The sequence below is a fragment of the Brachyhypopomus gauderio genome, chromosome 14 (assembly GCF_052324685.1).
Source record: "Brachyhypopomus gauderio isolate BG-103 chromosome 14, BGAUD_0.2, whole genome shotgun sequence".
In the NCBI taxonomy this organism is placed as follows: domain Eukaryota; kingdom Metazoa; phylum Chordata; class Actinopteri; order Gymnotiformes; family Hypopomidae; genus Brachyhypopomus; species Brachyhypopomus gauderio.
Window position 1 is genome coordinate 3,185,333 of NC_135224.1, and position 16,148 is coordinate 3,201,480.

Consider the following 16,148-nt stretch of genomic DNA (forward strand, 5'->3'; position numbering starts at 1 on the left):
TAGTTTTTAGTGTGTTGGTGAACGGTGAGTTAGTGTTAAGTGTGTTGGTGAACAGTGAGTTAGTGTTTTGTGTTTTGGTGAACAGTGTGTTAGTGTTTAGTGTGTCGGTGAACAGTGTGTTAGTGTTGAGTGTGTCGGTGAACAATATGTTAGTTTTTAGTGTGTTGGTGAACGGTGAGTTAGTGTGTTGGTGAACAGTGTGTTAGTGTTTAATCCTCTCTGCCTGCTCTTTTTATTCTGAGAGGATTAAATGATTCTTCCTCATTCTGTTCAGTGGCTCTAATGGAAGTTCTAACAAAAACATCTCCCTGTTTGTCCCCCGAGTGTTGCTCAGACTCGGGCGTGTTGTCCTTCACATCTGTAATGTGAAGAGCAGAATGTTCTCACTGTAACTCCACCACTACGTGTACTGTTGGCAGCCAGTGTCTCATGAGACAACACAACTGATTCAATCAGAGACAAACAGCTCCCATGTCTTCAGGATGTGTGTCCTGTGAGGGGTCAGTAGGGCAGTTCAGAGGTCACACACTAGAATGCAGTTAAACATCACTTTACAATGTCTCTTATCATTGTCTTGTTCATGTAAACAAACATATCTTGAGTGTTGCAATAGAACTCACTCCCCTGACCTGATGTTTTTGTTCTGTTTCCTGTCTTCCCCCCCCCCCTCTATCTCTCTCCCCCTCTATCTCTCTCCCCCTCTATCTCTCCCCCTCTATCTCTCTCCCTCTCTCTCTCCCTCTATCTCTCTCCCTCCTTCCTTTGCCTCTCCCTGCTGTAATGACCTGGTCACTGTGGGCATTCACTGCACAGAGCGATCGGACACCATGAAGTCAAACTTCTCTGTGGCCTTCTCCATCATTGGAATGTTTTCGTCTCACGCAGTGAGCAATCTGAGCATCTTCTTTTGTGCAGAAATCACCCCCACTGTCATCAGGTGAGCCCGGCCAAACCACAGCGTACGGCAGTCCTGAAAAATGCATGACAACCTTTGAAGCATTTCTGAGTCTAGTTCAGGACTCAGTAGTTTTTCAGTCTAAGGGAGGATTGTCTGAGTACAGTGGTGTAGGTTTCATTTTAGCATTGAGGGTGGGGGGGGGGTTCACTGCTCCAAACGCTCCAACACCACCATCCAACCTCACACATTACAGGACAGTGTGAACAGGACTTACTGGGGGAACTTGAACATGTGCCAGAGTCTAAAAGACCTAAAAGCAGATTATCCACTATAAGCACTGATCCTCTGATTGTGTACTGTTCATTTGTGTACTCCAAATAATAAAGTTATAGCGCACTCTGGTGGTGAAATACGGTGTTGCACGTGGATTGGAGGAAGTCATGGATGTGTATGTGTGTGTATGTGTGAGTGTGAGTGTGTGTGAGTGTGTGTAAGTGTGTGTGTGTGTGTTAACCCCCGTCTCTTTGCGGTGCAGGGGTGGTGGTCTGGGTCTGGTGTGTGTGTGTGTGTGTGTGTAAGTGTGTGTGTGTGTGTGTGTGTGTGTGTGTGTGTGTGTGTGTGTGTGTGTGTGTGTGTGTGTGTGTGTGTGTGTGTGTGTGTGTGTGTGTTAACCCCTGTCTCTCTGCGGTGCAGGGGTGGTGGTATGTGTGTGTGTGTGTGTGTGTGTGTGTGTGTGTGTGTGTGTGTGTGTGTGTGTGTGTTAACCCCCGTCTCTCTGCGGTGCAGGGGTGGTGGTCTGGGTCTGGTGTGTGTGTGTGTGTGTGTGTGTGTGTGTGTGTGTGTGTGTGTGTTAACCCCTGTCTCTCTGCGGTGCAGGGGAGGTGGTCTGGGTCTGGTGTGTGTGTGTGTGTGTGTGTGTGTGTGTGTAAGTGTGTGTGTGTTTAAGTGTGTGTGTGTGTGTGTGTGTGTGTGTGTGTGTGTGTGTGTGTGTTAACCCCTGTCTCTCTGCGGTGCAGGGGAGGTGGTCTGGGTCTGGTGTGTGTGTGTAAGTGTGTGTGTGTGTGTGTTAACCCCTGTTTCTCTGCGGTGCAGGGGAGGTGGTCTGGGTCTGGTGTTGGCCAGCGCGGGTTTCGGGATGCTAACGGCTCCCATCATGGAGCTGCACAATCAGAAGGGTTACTTCCTCCACCACGTGATCTTCGCCTGCTGCACCCTCATCTGCATCATCTGTATCCTGCTCCTGCCGGAGACACGCTACCAGGCGCTCCCCGAGACGCTGGCCGACGGCGAGACCTACACGCGCCAGCCCCTGCTGCCCCCGCGCAAGCCCGGAGAACAGCGCCACCTGCTGCAGAGGGGGGATAGCCGCGAGTACGCCCGGGTGGGCACGCCCCTGCACGAGGCGGCCGCCACCGTCATCTCCACCATGGAGTCCACCGCGTCCTCCGCCGTCGACCTGTCCGTGCCGCCCGACAGCAGCAAGGGGGACACGCTGGCGCTCTGCGTCCTGAAGTCCCCCCGTGACTCGCCCCGCACACCCGTCCCCAACACCTCCACCCCTGCCAGCGCCCGGCCTGCCCCGCCCACCAGGACCGACTCTCTCCCTGACCTGATCGTCGACGTCCAGAGTCCGGCTCCAGTGGCCGTGCCGCCGCTGAAAGATAGAATGCAGACCCCGCCTCCTTCTGGGATTGACCACACCCCTTCTCCGTCGTCGGCCGCTGCGGACGTCGCTGGCGTCGATTCTCCTCCAGACAGCAGCTCACCTGAGATGAACTCTCAACTGGACCATAGTGTGTGTCCCCTCACGGACCTCCAGCCTCCCCTCAACGACGGGCATGACACTACAGACTCTTCAGATGGCCCAGTAGATGGCGCTGTGCCCCTGCACACCTCAACCCCCCCTGTAATTTTACCGCCCCCCACAGACGACCCCCCCGCTCACCTTCTAAATGATGCTTCTCCAGACTCAGGTCACTCACCTGTATTAGTTAATGATGTTACGACCCCCACCCCCCCAGAAGCTGCTGTAGTGCCACTTCACCCTGCTCCTTCATCGTCAGGTCCTCCTCATCCTCCATCCTCTTCCTCTCCAATAGATTCTCCAGTTCTTGAACTGGAACCCTCAACCCCGAACTTCATAATGGACTCGGCCCATTTAGAAACTCCTTCTCCAACTGCCACTGAAGCTCCGCCCTTAGAGATCCCCTCTGCTCCCCTTGCTGCAGAACCAGGCCACCCCTTCACAGTGGACTTGACCGTTTCCTCACCCATAGACTCTGGTGTGTCTCTTCCTGTGGACTATACCACTGGCACTGCTAACGGGGTGGCGTCTTCCTGATGCGTGGCGTGGCGTGGCTGGGGCTTTTGTCCTAGAGCGCAGCTGGGTGCAGGGAGGCGGGGCAGCCAAGGGCTCCAATCAGCTGCGTGCGCAGACCAGTGATCGTGGGGAAAAGGGTTCGTCATTAAAGGGAAACAGCCGTAAGCCGACAGAGGGATCCAGAGGCACCGCCCACTCTGACACGGGTGCACTGATGCACATAGTAGCCAGAGTTTTGATTGGTGCTTTTAAACGTAGTGAATGACGACGGTATCAACGAGAACACCAATGAACACCTGGATAACACTGGAGTTGCCTGACTGTGTAAACCCTGTGAAAGTGCCTTCACGAGGCGTCCAGGTACAACTAGTGTGATCCATTGTGAACAGTGCCAAGAGGAACTCACAATCTTACGATTGAAATTTACTCCATGATTAATACAGTGAAAATATTGGATATGGGATGATTCCTGTGTATTATCCTTTGGAAGGCAAACAATAGTTTCTAAGAAAGAGAAACATTTGGCGTCCTCGTTGACTTATTCTTGGTTATGATGATATGAAGATTCAGTAAGGTGCTCTTTGGTAATGCGGCTACATACCAGAAGTTCATACTAAGGCACACTTACATATTGTGTTTAAAATAGACTTATCATGTTGTGGTTTTTAGGAAAGTTAAATTAATTAAACAAATACAAATAAGAAGGGTGCGTTATAGGGCGGATAGAGAGAGTTACTCCGAATGGGGAAGATCGGAGAAAGCTGCACTATCGCCTTTATTGGAGCTGCAGTCTCTCAAACAAAGAAGGTGCATTTAAGTCTGCTGGTGGACAGGTGATCATTCGGGTGGTCCCCCAAGCTGACCTGGCACATACGCACAAAGCAAGAAAATAAATATTAATAAAAAGAAAAAAAAAGTCCTAAAACAAACAAAAAAATGACAAAAAACATACTTCACACAAAAAAAAACTCTAACTTAAACTGTACCATAAATGTAAACATGGCTTACAAAACAGACCCTAAAGCAGGTCTGGTTACCCAGGGAGGTGAATAGCCTTTCACCTCCACACCCAGAAGATTTCACGTTGGACTAGAGCTTCAGTCTAGAACCTCCAGCAACCTCTAGACCTTTCATTCTTAAAGTTCAAACATTACTTTGATGCATCTTACCTGGTCATGAAAATGTCATCTATATATCAGTAGCAATATAAAATCATATTGCTATAAGCATTTTTAGACCAATTGCAAACTTACTCATTTTTATTCAAAAGTAACAGAAACAAATGGACAGGCAGATAGAGACTGTGCTATGCTTGTCCGTAAAATGGCCTGGACAAGATTATCATTTAATGTTTATTTTGAAAGGCTCAGTAAAACATAACTAGGAAGAGAAACATTTGCTACCAGTGTTAGATCGCCTTCCAGATCTCTTATTACTGTGCTGATGATTTATACTGGTACATAACAAAGCCCCGTCCTGTGCAACAAGATAGTCGTCCCTGAATGATTTACATAACACGTCAGCGGTGGGCTGAATTTGGAGGAGAGTTCCTTAACAAATGGTTTTGTAAAAAAAAGTCTTCAAACTGAGAACAGAAGATCTGTTTAGTTTAGGCTGCATATAGAAACCAAACACTCTTCCCCCCCAACACACACACACACACACACACACACACACACACACACACACACACACACACACACACACACACACACATTTTATTAAAACTTTCCTATATGAATTTGCCATATAAATAAATTAAAACTAAAAATAATTTAAAATATTTACATACAATATGTGCAAGTGCTTTAGTGTGAACTTCAAACTATGGATTTTGTTTAATTTTTTATTATTTTAACAAGGACTCAGTGTCATTGATGCAACGTTCCAGTTTAAACGTCTATGGTTCCGATGCACATTAATGTTACTAGAGTGCCTACAGTGCCATCTTGTGGAGAATTTCTGCTTGCTAATAGTGAGTGAGTGAGTGTTTGAATGAGTTACAATCCAGTTCCATGAGGTGTTTTGCATCTGTAAGAGTGGTTTGTAAATTATGTATATTATTAAAGGGGAACGGTCAATGCTACTACTGATGTTAGATATGTTAATATCCACTGAAAATGCAAAATAAGTGTGTTTTAAACGAGCACACTTACAGAACAAATGTGTAATACAAACATTTCTATATTGAACCCCACCCAGTGACCAAAACCCATCAAACCTGTTCTCAAAATAAATAGAGTGACTTCCCCATTTCATAAGGGCTTCTGACTGGGTTATCTTAACCTCTAATCCCTGAACCCTAAATCCTACACCCTAATCCCAAATTTGAAAGAAGTCCTGCAGTCCGTGGCAGTTCACGCAGGTGTTTGTTTAATCTCAGGCCTGCAGCTGTGCTGGACAGGTGTGCTGGTGGGAGGGGCCATAAGGTAGCAGGCGTGGCTAAAGTTGTGCTTGCAGTTTGCTCTGCTGTGCTCCAGAAAACAGAAACCTGCTTTTCAGAGTGGTGTAATCACACCATCCACTCAACTTTCCCTCTCACTGTGAAACACACACTTGGTCCTGAAAAGAAAGCATGAAAATGTATTTACAAAAAGGGAAGTTTAAAAAATAGCAAGTTAAATTTAATCCACACAGTGTTTCTCATTCCTGGAATTTTGTGTAGTTGCTTAATTCCACCAATCATATTTTCAAAATAACAACAAAACATTTAAAATATATACAGATCACATCTAGTGTTAAAGCAATAATAAACATTTGACCCTTATGTCCAAATGTGACAAGATAGGTTGCTTTTATTAAATTAAATTAAAGGAACAGCTCTGTTTCCACTTATTTTTATATAATAATGATATTAACATCAGAACTCTGATGACTGATTGTTAAACTGTGTAATATAAACAGACTATTAAAAAATAACCAAGTATTCCCTCATTTCCAGAGGTGTCATTTCCAGGTTCAGAAAGTAAAAGTCTTCCCCAGGATTTTGCTCAGGGTTCCTGGATTGTGTTGATTCCACTCATTTTACCTGGATTGCACTAATTAGAAAATCTAGCAAGCTTGAGCAAAATCCTGGTGAGGACTTTTACTTTCTGAACCTGGATTATACACCTCTGCTCATTTCTTTTAGTTTGAAACTCTGCCTCTAGCAGAGACAAATCAAAAGCAACATAATGATCAAATTTGACACTGAATATTGATGGTAGAATATCGGTGAACTTTGCGCGGTTTGCTGAGCAAATCTTGGGAGTGTTGTGAGAAGTGGATATAGACAGATCCCAAACATCACAGCCCACAGGACTGAGGCTCTGTTTCCAGCTCCTCATGCCAGTGTGAGATTCCTCATCACAGTAGTGGTTGTGTGGAGATGTGTTTTGGAAGTCCACAGACAGAATGCTTCTAGCTGTAGTGCATTCCTATAGGTCAGCACCGTCCGAGCAGTGTTAATCTGTGTTCAGGTGTTCACTCTGTAGCTTGAAGCGTGTGTGTAGGTGTTCATACCTGTAAAGGTGTTGTTTGTGTAGCTTCAGGCTCCTGAAGCTTGTGTTAGAAATACTGACTTCAGTAATGAAGCAGTTTCGTCATGATGGTTGATGGTAAATAAAGATGAAAGCTTAAACACCTCAGACCGTTGTGTGAACTGGAGTCCGTTGTCTTGTCCTTAGCAGTTTGGTTTGGAATGAAAAAAATAAATATAGATTCAAAAAAGTGTGTGGTTGGGTATTAAGTGGAGATGTAGAACATTTTTTCTGGAATAAGTCAAACAAATATGTCTCATCTAGCATGTCAAGTCAAATTACAGTATGTCAAGAGTATAAACAAAGATCAAGAGTGTAAACAAAGGTTTGCTCCTGTTTGCCATCCAGGGAACCAATGGCTGTTTAATTTTATGGCGAGGCCAATTCCAGCCTATTAGAAACAATTGAAACTTTAATCAAAGCTTTCATTAAACCTCCAGTATGAGTTTTAGTACAGGTCATCACCTGTGTTAACTATATTAAGTATGAGAGTCACTGCACTATGGTTCTCCAACATGGTCAGACTGAACCTGAGTATGTTAGAACCATAGATAAAGTCTTAAACCTCTCAGTATCTCCTAAGAGCACAGTAATTGTTTTCTTGATGAAAGTTAAATAAATTAAGCAATATACAGAAAATGGTTTCTGCTGGATGTACTTCCTGGTTTGATTCAGTGCCGGGTCGCCGCAACATCCGGGTCGCCGCTAACATCCGGGTCGCCGCTAACTGCTACACTGACCCACAGATCCACCTGCTGCCGAGCACACAGTCTCATTACACTGGGGTGTGGCGTAGCTCAGGGTCCTGCCTGGGGCTTCTGGAGGGGCAGTAGAGGGGCAGTAGAGGGGCAGTAGAGGGGGAGTGAGGGGCAGTAGAGGGGGAGTGAGGGGGAGTAGAGGGGCAGTAGAGGGGGAGTGAGGGGGAGTAGAGGGGCAGTAGAGGGGGAGTGAGGGGCAGTAGAGGGGGAGTGAGGGGCAGTAGAGGGGCAGTAGAGGGGGAGTGAGGGGGCAGTAGAGGGGCAGTAGAGGGGAGTGAGGGGGCAATAGAGGGGCAGTAGAGGGGCAGTAGAGGGGGAGTGAGGGGGCAGTAGAGGGGGAGTGAGGGGGCAGTAGAGGGGGAGTAGAGGGGGAGTGAGGGGGCAGTAGAGGGGCAGTAGAGGGGGAGTGAGGGGGCAGTAGAGGGGAGTGAGGGGGCAGTAGAGGGGGAGTGAGGGGGGCAGTAGAGGGGGGGCAGTAGAGGGGGAGTGAGGGGGCAGTAGAGGGGGAGTAGAGGGGGAGTGAGGGGCAGTAGAGGGGGAGTGAGGGGGCAGTAGAGGGGCAGTAGAGGGGAGTGAGGGGCAGTAGAGGGGGAGTAGAGGGGCAGTAGAGGGGAGTGAGGGGCAGTAGAGGGGGAGTAGAGGGGCAGTAGAGGGGGAGTGAGGGGGCAGTAGAGGGGAAGTGAGGGGCAGTAGAGGGGGAGTGAGGGGCAGTAGAGGGGGAGTAGAGGGGCAGTAGAGGGGGAGTGAGGGGCAGTAGAGGGGCAGTAGAGGGGGAGTGAGGGGCAGTAGAGGGGGGAGTGAGGGGCAGTAGAGGGGGAGTGAGGGGGCAGTAGAGGGGCAGTGAGGGGGAGTGGGGGGGAGTGAGGGGCAGTAGAGGGGGAGTGAGGGGGCAGTAGAGGGGGAGTAGAGGGGGGAGTGAGGGGGCAGTAGAGGGGGAGTAGAGGGGGAGTGAGGGGGCAGTAGAGGGGCAGTAGAGGGGGAGTGAGGGGGCAGTAGAGGGGGAGTGAGGGGGCAGTAGAGGGGAGTGAGGGGGCAGTAGAGGGGGAGTGAGGGGGCAGTAGAGGGGGAGTGAGGGGGCAGTAGAGGGGAGTGAGGGGGCAGTAGAGGGGCAGTAGAGGGGGAGTAGAGGGGCAGTAGAGGGGGAGTGAGGGGCAGTAGAGGGGGAGTGAGGGGGCAGTAGAGGGGCAGTAGAGGGGGAGTGAGGGGCAGTAGAGGGGCAGTAGAGGGGGAGTGAGGGGCAGTAGAGGGGCAGTAGAGGGGGAGTGAGGGGGGCAGTAGAGGGGGGAGTAGAGGGGGAGTGAGGGGGCAGTAGAGGGGCAGTAGAGGGGGAGTGAGGGGGCAGTAGAGGGGAGTGAGGGGGCAATAGAGGGGCAGTAGAGGGGCAGTAGAGGGGGAGTGAGGGGCAGTAGAGGGGGAGTGAGGGGGCAGTAGAGGGGGAGTAGAGGGGGCAGTAGAGGGGGAGTGAGGGGGCAGTAGAGGGGAGTGAGGGGGGCAGTAGAGGGGAGTGAGGGGGCAGTAGAGGGGGAGTGAGGGGGCAGTAGAGGGGGAGTAGAGGGGGAGTGAGGGGCAGTAGAGGGGGAGTGAGGGGGCAGTAGAGGGGCAGTAGAGGGGAGTGAGGGGCAGTAGAGGGGGAGTAGAGGGGCAGTAGAGGGGGAGTGAGGGGGCAGTAGAGGGGAAGTGAGGGGCAGTAGAGGGGGAGTGAGGGGCAGTAGAGGGGGAGTGAGGGGCAGTAGAGGGGGAGTGAGGGGGCAGTAGAGGGGCAGTGAGGGGGAGTGAGGGGGAGTGAGGGGGAGTAGAGGGGGAGTGAGGGGGCAGTAGAGGGGGAGTAGAGGGGGAGTGAGGGGGCAGTAGAGGGGGAGTAGAGGGGGAGTAGAGGGGCAGTAGAGGGGGAGTGAGGGGCAGTAGAGGGGGAGTGAGGGGCAGTAGAGGGGGAGTGAGGGGGCAGTAGAGGGGCAGTGAGGGGGAGTGAGGGGGAGTGAGGGGCAGTAGAGGGGGAGTGAGGGGGCAGTAGAGGGGGAGTAGAGGGGGAGTGAGGGGGCAGTAGAGGGGGAGTAGAGGGGGAGTGAGGGGGCAGTAGAGGGGCAGTAGAGGGGGAGTGAGGGGGCAGTAGAGGGGGAGTGAGGGGGCAGTAGAGGGGAGTGAGGGGGCAGTAGAGGGAGAGTGAGGGGGCAGTAGAGGGGAGTGAGGGGGCAGTAGAGGGGGAGTGAGGGGGCAGTAGAGGGGGAGTGAGGGGGCAGTAGAGGGGAGTGAGGGGGCAGTAGAGGGGGAGTGAGGGGGCAGTAGAGGGGAGTGAGGGGGCAGTAGAGGGGGAGTGAGGGGGCAGTAGAGGGGGAGTAGAGGGGGAGTGAGGGGGCAGTAGAGGGGAGTGAGGGGGCAGTAGAGGGGAGTGAGGGGGCAGTAGAGGGGGAGTGAGGGGGCAGTAGAGGGGGAGTGAGGGGGCAGTAGAGGGGAGTGAGGGGGCAGTAGAGGGGGAGTGAGGGGGCAGTAGAGGGGAGTGAGGGGGCAGTAGAGGGGGAGTGAGGGGGCAGTAGAGGGGCAGTAGAGGGGGAGTAGAGGGGAGTGAGGGGGCAGTAGAGGGGGAGTGAGGGGGCAGTAGAGGGGGAGTGAGGGGGCAGTAGAGGGGCAGTAGAGGGGGAGTGAGGGGGCAGTAGAGGGGAGTGAGGGGGCAGTAGAGGGGGAGTGAGGGGGCAGTAGAGGGGGAGTAGAGGGGGAGTGAGGGGGCAGTAGAGGGGAGTGAGGGGGCAGTAGAGGGGCAGTAGAGGGGGAGTGAGGGGGCAGTAGAGGGGGAGTGAGGGGGAGTGAGGGGGCAGTAGAGGGGAGTGAGGGGGCAGTAGAGGGGGAGTGAGGGGGCAGTAGAGGGGGAGTGAGGGGGCAGTAGAGGGGGAGTAGAGGGGGAGTGAGGGGCAGTAGAGGGGGAGTGAGGGGGCAGTAGAGGGGGAGTGAGGGGGCAGTAGAGGGGGAGTAGAGGGGGAGTGAGGGGCAGTAGAGGGGCAGTAGAGGGGGAGTGAGGGGGCAGTAGAGGGGGAGTAGAGGGGGAGTGAGGGGCAGTAGAGGGGCAGTAGAGGGGGAGTGAGGGGGCAGTAGAGGGGGAGTGAGGGGCAGTAGAGGGGAGTGAGGGGGCAGTAGAGGGGAGTGAGGGGCAGTAGAGGGGGAGTGAGGGGGCAGTAGAGGGGAGTGAGGGGCAGTAGAGGGGGGTGAGGGGGCAGTAGAGGGGGAGTGAGGGGCAGTAGAGGGGGAGTGAGGGGGCAGTAGAGGGGGAGTGAGGGGGCAGTAGAGGGGGAGTGAGGGGCAGTAGAGGGGGAGTGAGGGGGCAGTAGAGGGGAGTGAGGGGCAGTAGAGGGGGAGTGAGGGGGCAGTAGAGGGGAGTGAGGGGGCAGTAGAGGGGAGTGAGGGGGCAGTAGAGGGGGAGTGAGGGGGCAGTAGAGGGGAGTGAGGGGGCAGTAGAGGGGAGTGAGGGGCAGTAGAGGGGGAGTGAGGGGGCAGTAGAGGGGGAGTGAGGGGGCAGTAGAGGGGAGTGAGGGGCAGTAGAGGGGGGTGAGGGGGCAGTAGAGGGGGAGTGAGGGGTGATGAAGCAGCAGCCGTGTGAAGCCCTGTGTGGTGAAGCACTTCATCTCTGTTCGTCAGACCGTGAACTCCGTTCGCTACTCCAAATGGCATCACTCATTTCTGCTAAATGTTTTTGCAAAGGTACTTTTTGGCAGGCTTGGGCACCCGTAGATTGACGGACCAGAGGGCTGGCGTGGCCGAGCCCACGCACAGTAGCCGTCAGACACATATCGCTCCAGCTGGATCACACCTCCTTTTATAAATTACCTATAGAATACTTTGCATCTTTTGGTGTTCTTGTTTTAACACAGATATTGCAGTTGTACATACGCCAGATGTGAAATGTGTCATAATAAACGTCCCTATTTATTGATTACCAGATAAACGTGTCTGTTTTGTCAGCTGCCATCATCTCTAGGGGATAGTCCGTCTATCTGTGTGTGTGTGTGCTGTCGCATCAGTTCTTAAGTGTGTGCCTTTAAAAGATGAAAAATATGAATAGATTTTAACCCTGCTGGTGCAGATAAGGACGTGTGTGCTACATCTGTACGTCTGGCTTAGTCTTAGAGGATCCAGAATAATATCGAGATCTTTAACACGTCTGTAGAAACGGTTTATTTTATGCTGCGTTGTTGCGGCTGCTCATACATAAGCGAGTACACCAATACCACATCCGTAGGGGGAGCTGCAAAATCACATCCAGCGTCAGTATGATGCATGAATATAATACATCCACCTAATACACGATCACGGCTGTTCCTGTGTTTAATTATAGCAACTTCTACTGCAACCGCCGAACCGAACAGCACCAGCTTCACTCCGGCGTGGCCCGCGCGCTCTTGCGCACGCGTCACCGCGCGAGACGCGACTATGCAGCACTCCACTGCATCAGCCGGCTCGCCCCCGATTGGCCGGCGTCGTGGACGGGATGCAGGCCAGATGTGACGTTAGCCAATCAGGTGGGAGATGACGGGTGCTCCAGGTGGGATGCGGCGTCCGCGGAGGATGTAGTCGCTACTGACGAGCGGAGCAGGCGCAGGTCGCGACAGCATCGCTCCACCGGACACACCAACACCGAGTTCGTCTTACTTTAGCAGCGCAATGAGGGAGATCGTGCACATCCAGGCCGGGCAGTGCGGCAACCAGATCGGCGCCAAGGTAAGATTTCACGCGCTCTTTCCATTGCATGAATAACTTTTTTTCTGATTGCGCACTCGGACTGCGTATAATTGGGGGTAGAGCGACACTGCATCAGTTTTTAAAAAACCCAAAAAACCCCGAATTGTATTTTTTCCATCACTTCACATCACACGCGATTTGAATATCTTACATCACCGCTGACATGTCTCTTTATTGGATGTTGGTGTGGCGATTCAGCACGAATCATCGCCATCATGACCGAACTGTTTCTCCGTGACTAAAATAAAGGTGAAGGTGCCGTAGGTGAGTGTGGGGGGGGGGGGGGGGGGGTACTGCGCCACGGCTCGGTTCGGTCCGTGGGTGGGTGCGGTCGAGGTGAGACGCAGTGTCGGACACCCCGGACACGGTGCGCAGCCCCTCCGGGAGGATGCCGGGGAGGGGGGGGGGGGACGATGTCGGCGCGCTGAAGGACACGCGCTGTCGGTGCGAACTCGCTTCCAAAAACGTGGTTATATTACATTTCCATTGCAGTTCTGGGAGGTTATAAGCGATGAACACGGCATCGACGCCACGGGGAGTTATGAAGGTGACAGTGACCTGCAGCTGGAGAGGATAAACGTGTACTACAACGAAGCCTCGGGTAAGAGCTGCGGCCACCCCGGGTCTCGGTGCCAGGTGGGAATACGAGGTGTTTACTGATCCAGGCCACATGCACCAGTCTGTAGCTGCTGTGTTAACCAAACTAATAGTTCATTACATTATGCGTGTTCACTGCGGAACCGCCGCTGGTTGACCGACATTAGCGCCCCCGTCCTGTTTATGTCGCTTCACAGTTCACTTCACCACCAATTTATCAGCCACTGCATCTCTAAGCACTTCTGCCTTTTACTGAATGCGTTAGTGACCCAGATACCACGTGATACCCTATATACAGACTCTCCTGGTTCATACCACACATTAATAGGTCAGTCGTATTAAGGTTCAAACAAGAGCATGTTGTGATGGTTATGATGTAATCCAGGACGTCCGGAGCACCACAGAGCGCGCATGACGTCCAATACCAAAAACAGACATTCGTGGTCAGCAGTTTCTCCCTCACAAAGTTGCTGTCATCGACAAAAATAGAGTAAGACGGTGCTAAACAGATTTGTGCATCTGCAGTCTGTGAACCTGATGAAATAACAGTGGCAATAGTCAGGAGACCAGACTCACACCCCCCCCCCCCAGGCTCCGACAGGGAGGCGTTTAACTTGCTTAGTCACCTCATCCACAGGTCTACATTCCTCCATAGCTGCAGCGTTACTCATCCAGGATTACACTTGAATAAATTGACCGGACTGCATTGGGGGAGCGAACACTGAATCTCTTGAAAATAGGACATCTGATAGCACAGGGTACAGCTGTCTAGCTAATGCCAACAGCCAGATAAGCAGACACCCCTCCCATTTAGGAAGCAATTCTCATTATACGAGACATTTCTCACCCCCTCATGTCTGTCTCCTCTTGCAGGGAGCAAGTATGTCCCCCGGGCCATCCTGGTGGATCTGGAGCCTGGTACCATGGACTCGGTTCGCTCTGGACCCTTTGGACAAATCTTCAGGCCAGATAACTTTGTATTCGGTAGGTTTAGTACTTACCTGAATGAGGAAACTGATAGTTGGACCGTAGTTATGTTGTACAGCTTAAGCTCCAACAGTTCAGCCCACACTTATTTGAAGGACTTTGTAATCTTCTGCAGGTAGGCTGGAGATGTTTGCTTTGTTGGTCCTAGCTGTGAGGTTTCAGAATGCAGCCATGTTGAAGCTTTGACAGTCAGAGGATGACACTGCAGATTTAAGGCGGGCAGTTATGACTCCCACAAAAGATGCTGTAATAAGATGAAGTTAAAGCAGACACTCTCAAATCAGGTTTAGCGAGAACAGGTCAAAGCAAGAATCATTGCTGAGTCACTGCTTGGGTCATTTCAGGTCAGAGTGGGGCTGGAAACAACTGGGCCAAAGGTCATTACACAGAAGGGGCGGAGCTTGTGGACTCTGTGCTGGACGTGGTGCGAAAGGAGTCGGAGAACTGCGACTGTCTGCAGGGGTTCCAGCTGACGCACTCGCTGGGCGGGGGCACCGGGTCTGGTATGGGCACCCTGCTCATCAGTAAGATCCGTGAGGAGTACCCGGACCGCATCATGAACACCTTCAGCGTCATGCCCTCGCCCAAGGTGTCCGACACGGTGGTGGAGCCCTACAACGCCACGCTGTCCGTGCACCAGCTGGTGGAGAACACGGACGAGACCTTCAGCATCGACAACGAGGCTCTCTACGACATTTGCTTCCGCACGCTCAAGCTGACCACGCCCACTTACGGAGACCTTAACCACCTGGTCTCGGCCACCATGAGCGGGGTCACCACCTGCCTGAGGTTCCCCGGCCAGCTCAACGCCGACCTGCGCAAACTAGCTGTCAACATGGTGCCGTTCCCCCGCCTGCACTTCTTCATGCCAGGCTTCGCTCCTCTCACCAGCAGGGGGAGCCAGCAGTACCGCGCCCTGTCCGTGCCCGAGCTCACGCAGCAGATGTTCGACGCCAAGAACATGATGGCGGCCTGCGACCCGCGCCACGGCCGCTACCTCACCGTGGCCGCCATCTTCCGCGGCCGCATGTCCATGAAGGAGGTGGACGAGCAGATGCTGAGCGTCCAGAACAAGAACAGCAGCTACTTCGTGGAGTGGATCCCCAACAACGTCAAGACGGCTGTGTGCGACATCCCGCCCCGCGGCCTGAAGATGTCCGCCACCTTCATCGGCAACAGCACGGCCATCCAGGAGCTGTTCCGTCGCATCTCCGAGCAGTTCACCGCCATGTTCCGCCGCAAGGCCTTCCTGCACTGGTACACGGGCGAGGGCATGGACGAGATGGAGTTCACCGAGGCCGAGAGCAACATGAACGACCTGGTGTCCGAGTACCAGCAGTACCAGGACGCCACGGCCGACGAGATGGGCGAATACGAGGAAGACGAACTAGAGGACGAGGAAGTCACCCATCAGGACGCTCGCCAAGACGTTCGGCATTGAGCCACCCGTCTAACGAGGAACAGTTAGATGGTAAACATTCACAATAGTAAATCTAAACTGTTTTTCGTTTAATCCGTCCTTTCTAAAGCACACGTCTCCAGTGTTCTGTTCATTTTGTAGATCAGTGTTCTGTACATCAGAGTACAGTAGGTTGGTAATATCACAGCCTATTCAGTGTTTAGTCCAAAGGTGCTACTGATGAAAACAGTGATCCCCAACGATACAAATGACTATTCGTCAGATCATCAGTTCTTTGCCGAAATATGTGAATTTTGTAATCCACCCCAAACCACAACCACCATGTAACGGTTTGCCTACTGAAATAAACCTGTATCACCAAATCATGTTCACACTGTGTTCCTGTTCACTTCACAACAACCGTATCACCACTGTGCTCAGTCTCAGTATGATGTCAGTCTTCCCGTTCACTTTACAAATCACTGGGCGAAAATCTGAAACTTGGTTAGTTGTCGAAACTACAAATGTAGTTGTAGCATGGATATATACGGACATCCACAAACTCCGTTTTACGAGAGCATTCTGCACCAAGCTGACGGAGCTCTCGTCTCTCGGAGTTGGAGGCACAGTGTAAACTGTAATAAATAAATACATGCAAAAACGCAGGTGTTACAACAGCTCAATATTTTAATTTCAAAATAAAACTTTAATTGCATTGATCTATCCAAGGAGCCAAAAATCGGCCTCTAGAATCTTGTAGTGTTTCTACCACAGAAAAACATCCATGATTGGTCCATACAAACAAACGTGTCCGAGAAAAATCAACAAATTATCCCATAACAGAAACCAAATAATCATGGGGGGTGGGGTTCATTTAGGTTCAAATGTTCACTGCTACAAATATCCACATACATGTACAAAAACTAGACTCTACGAGTAAACCTTT

General features: G+C 51.9%; 2 protein-coding genes across 2 annotated transcripts in view; both read left to right on the forward strand.

Moving 5' to 3' along the window:
• LOC143474460 (solute carrier family 22 member 23) overlaps nt 1-6,844 on the forward strand; it is a 41,613-nt gene extending 34,769 nt beyond the window's left edge. Inside the window, exons 9-10 of the mRNA XM_076971921.1 lie at nt 814-937; nt 1,991-6,844. Of these exons, the coding sequence (XP_076828036.1) occupies nt 814-937; nt 1,991-3,239 (1,373 nt within the window). The 3' untranslated portion in view covers nt 3,240-6,844. The remainder of the gene's footprint in view (nt 1-813; nt 938-1,990) is intronic.
• Nucleotides 6,845-12,027: 5,183 nt separating this feature from the next.
• On the forward strand, nt 12,028-16,009 carry tubb2 (tubulin, beta 2A class IIa). Its single transcript, XM_076972486.1, has 4 exons — nt 12,028-12,198; nt 12,712-12,820; nt 13,690-13,800; nt 14,148-16,009. Exons 1-4 carry the CDS (start codon nt 12,142-12,144, stop codon nt 15,242-15,244), a joined length of 1,374 nt encoding a protein of 457 aa, XP_076828601.1. The 5' UTR covers nt 12,028-12,141; the 3' UTR covers nt 15,245-16,009.
• Nucleotides 16,010-16,148: the final 139 nt, after the last annotated feature.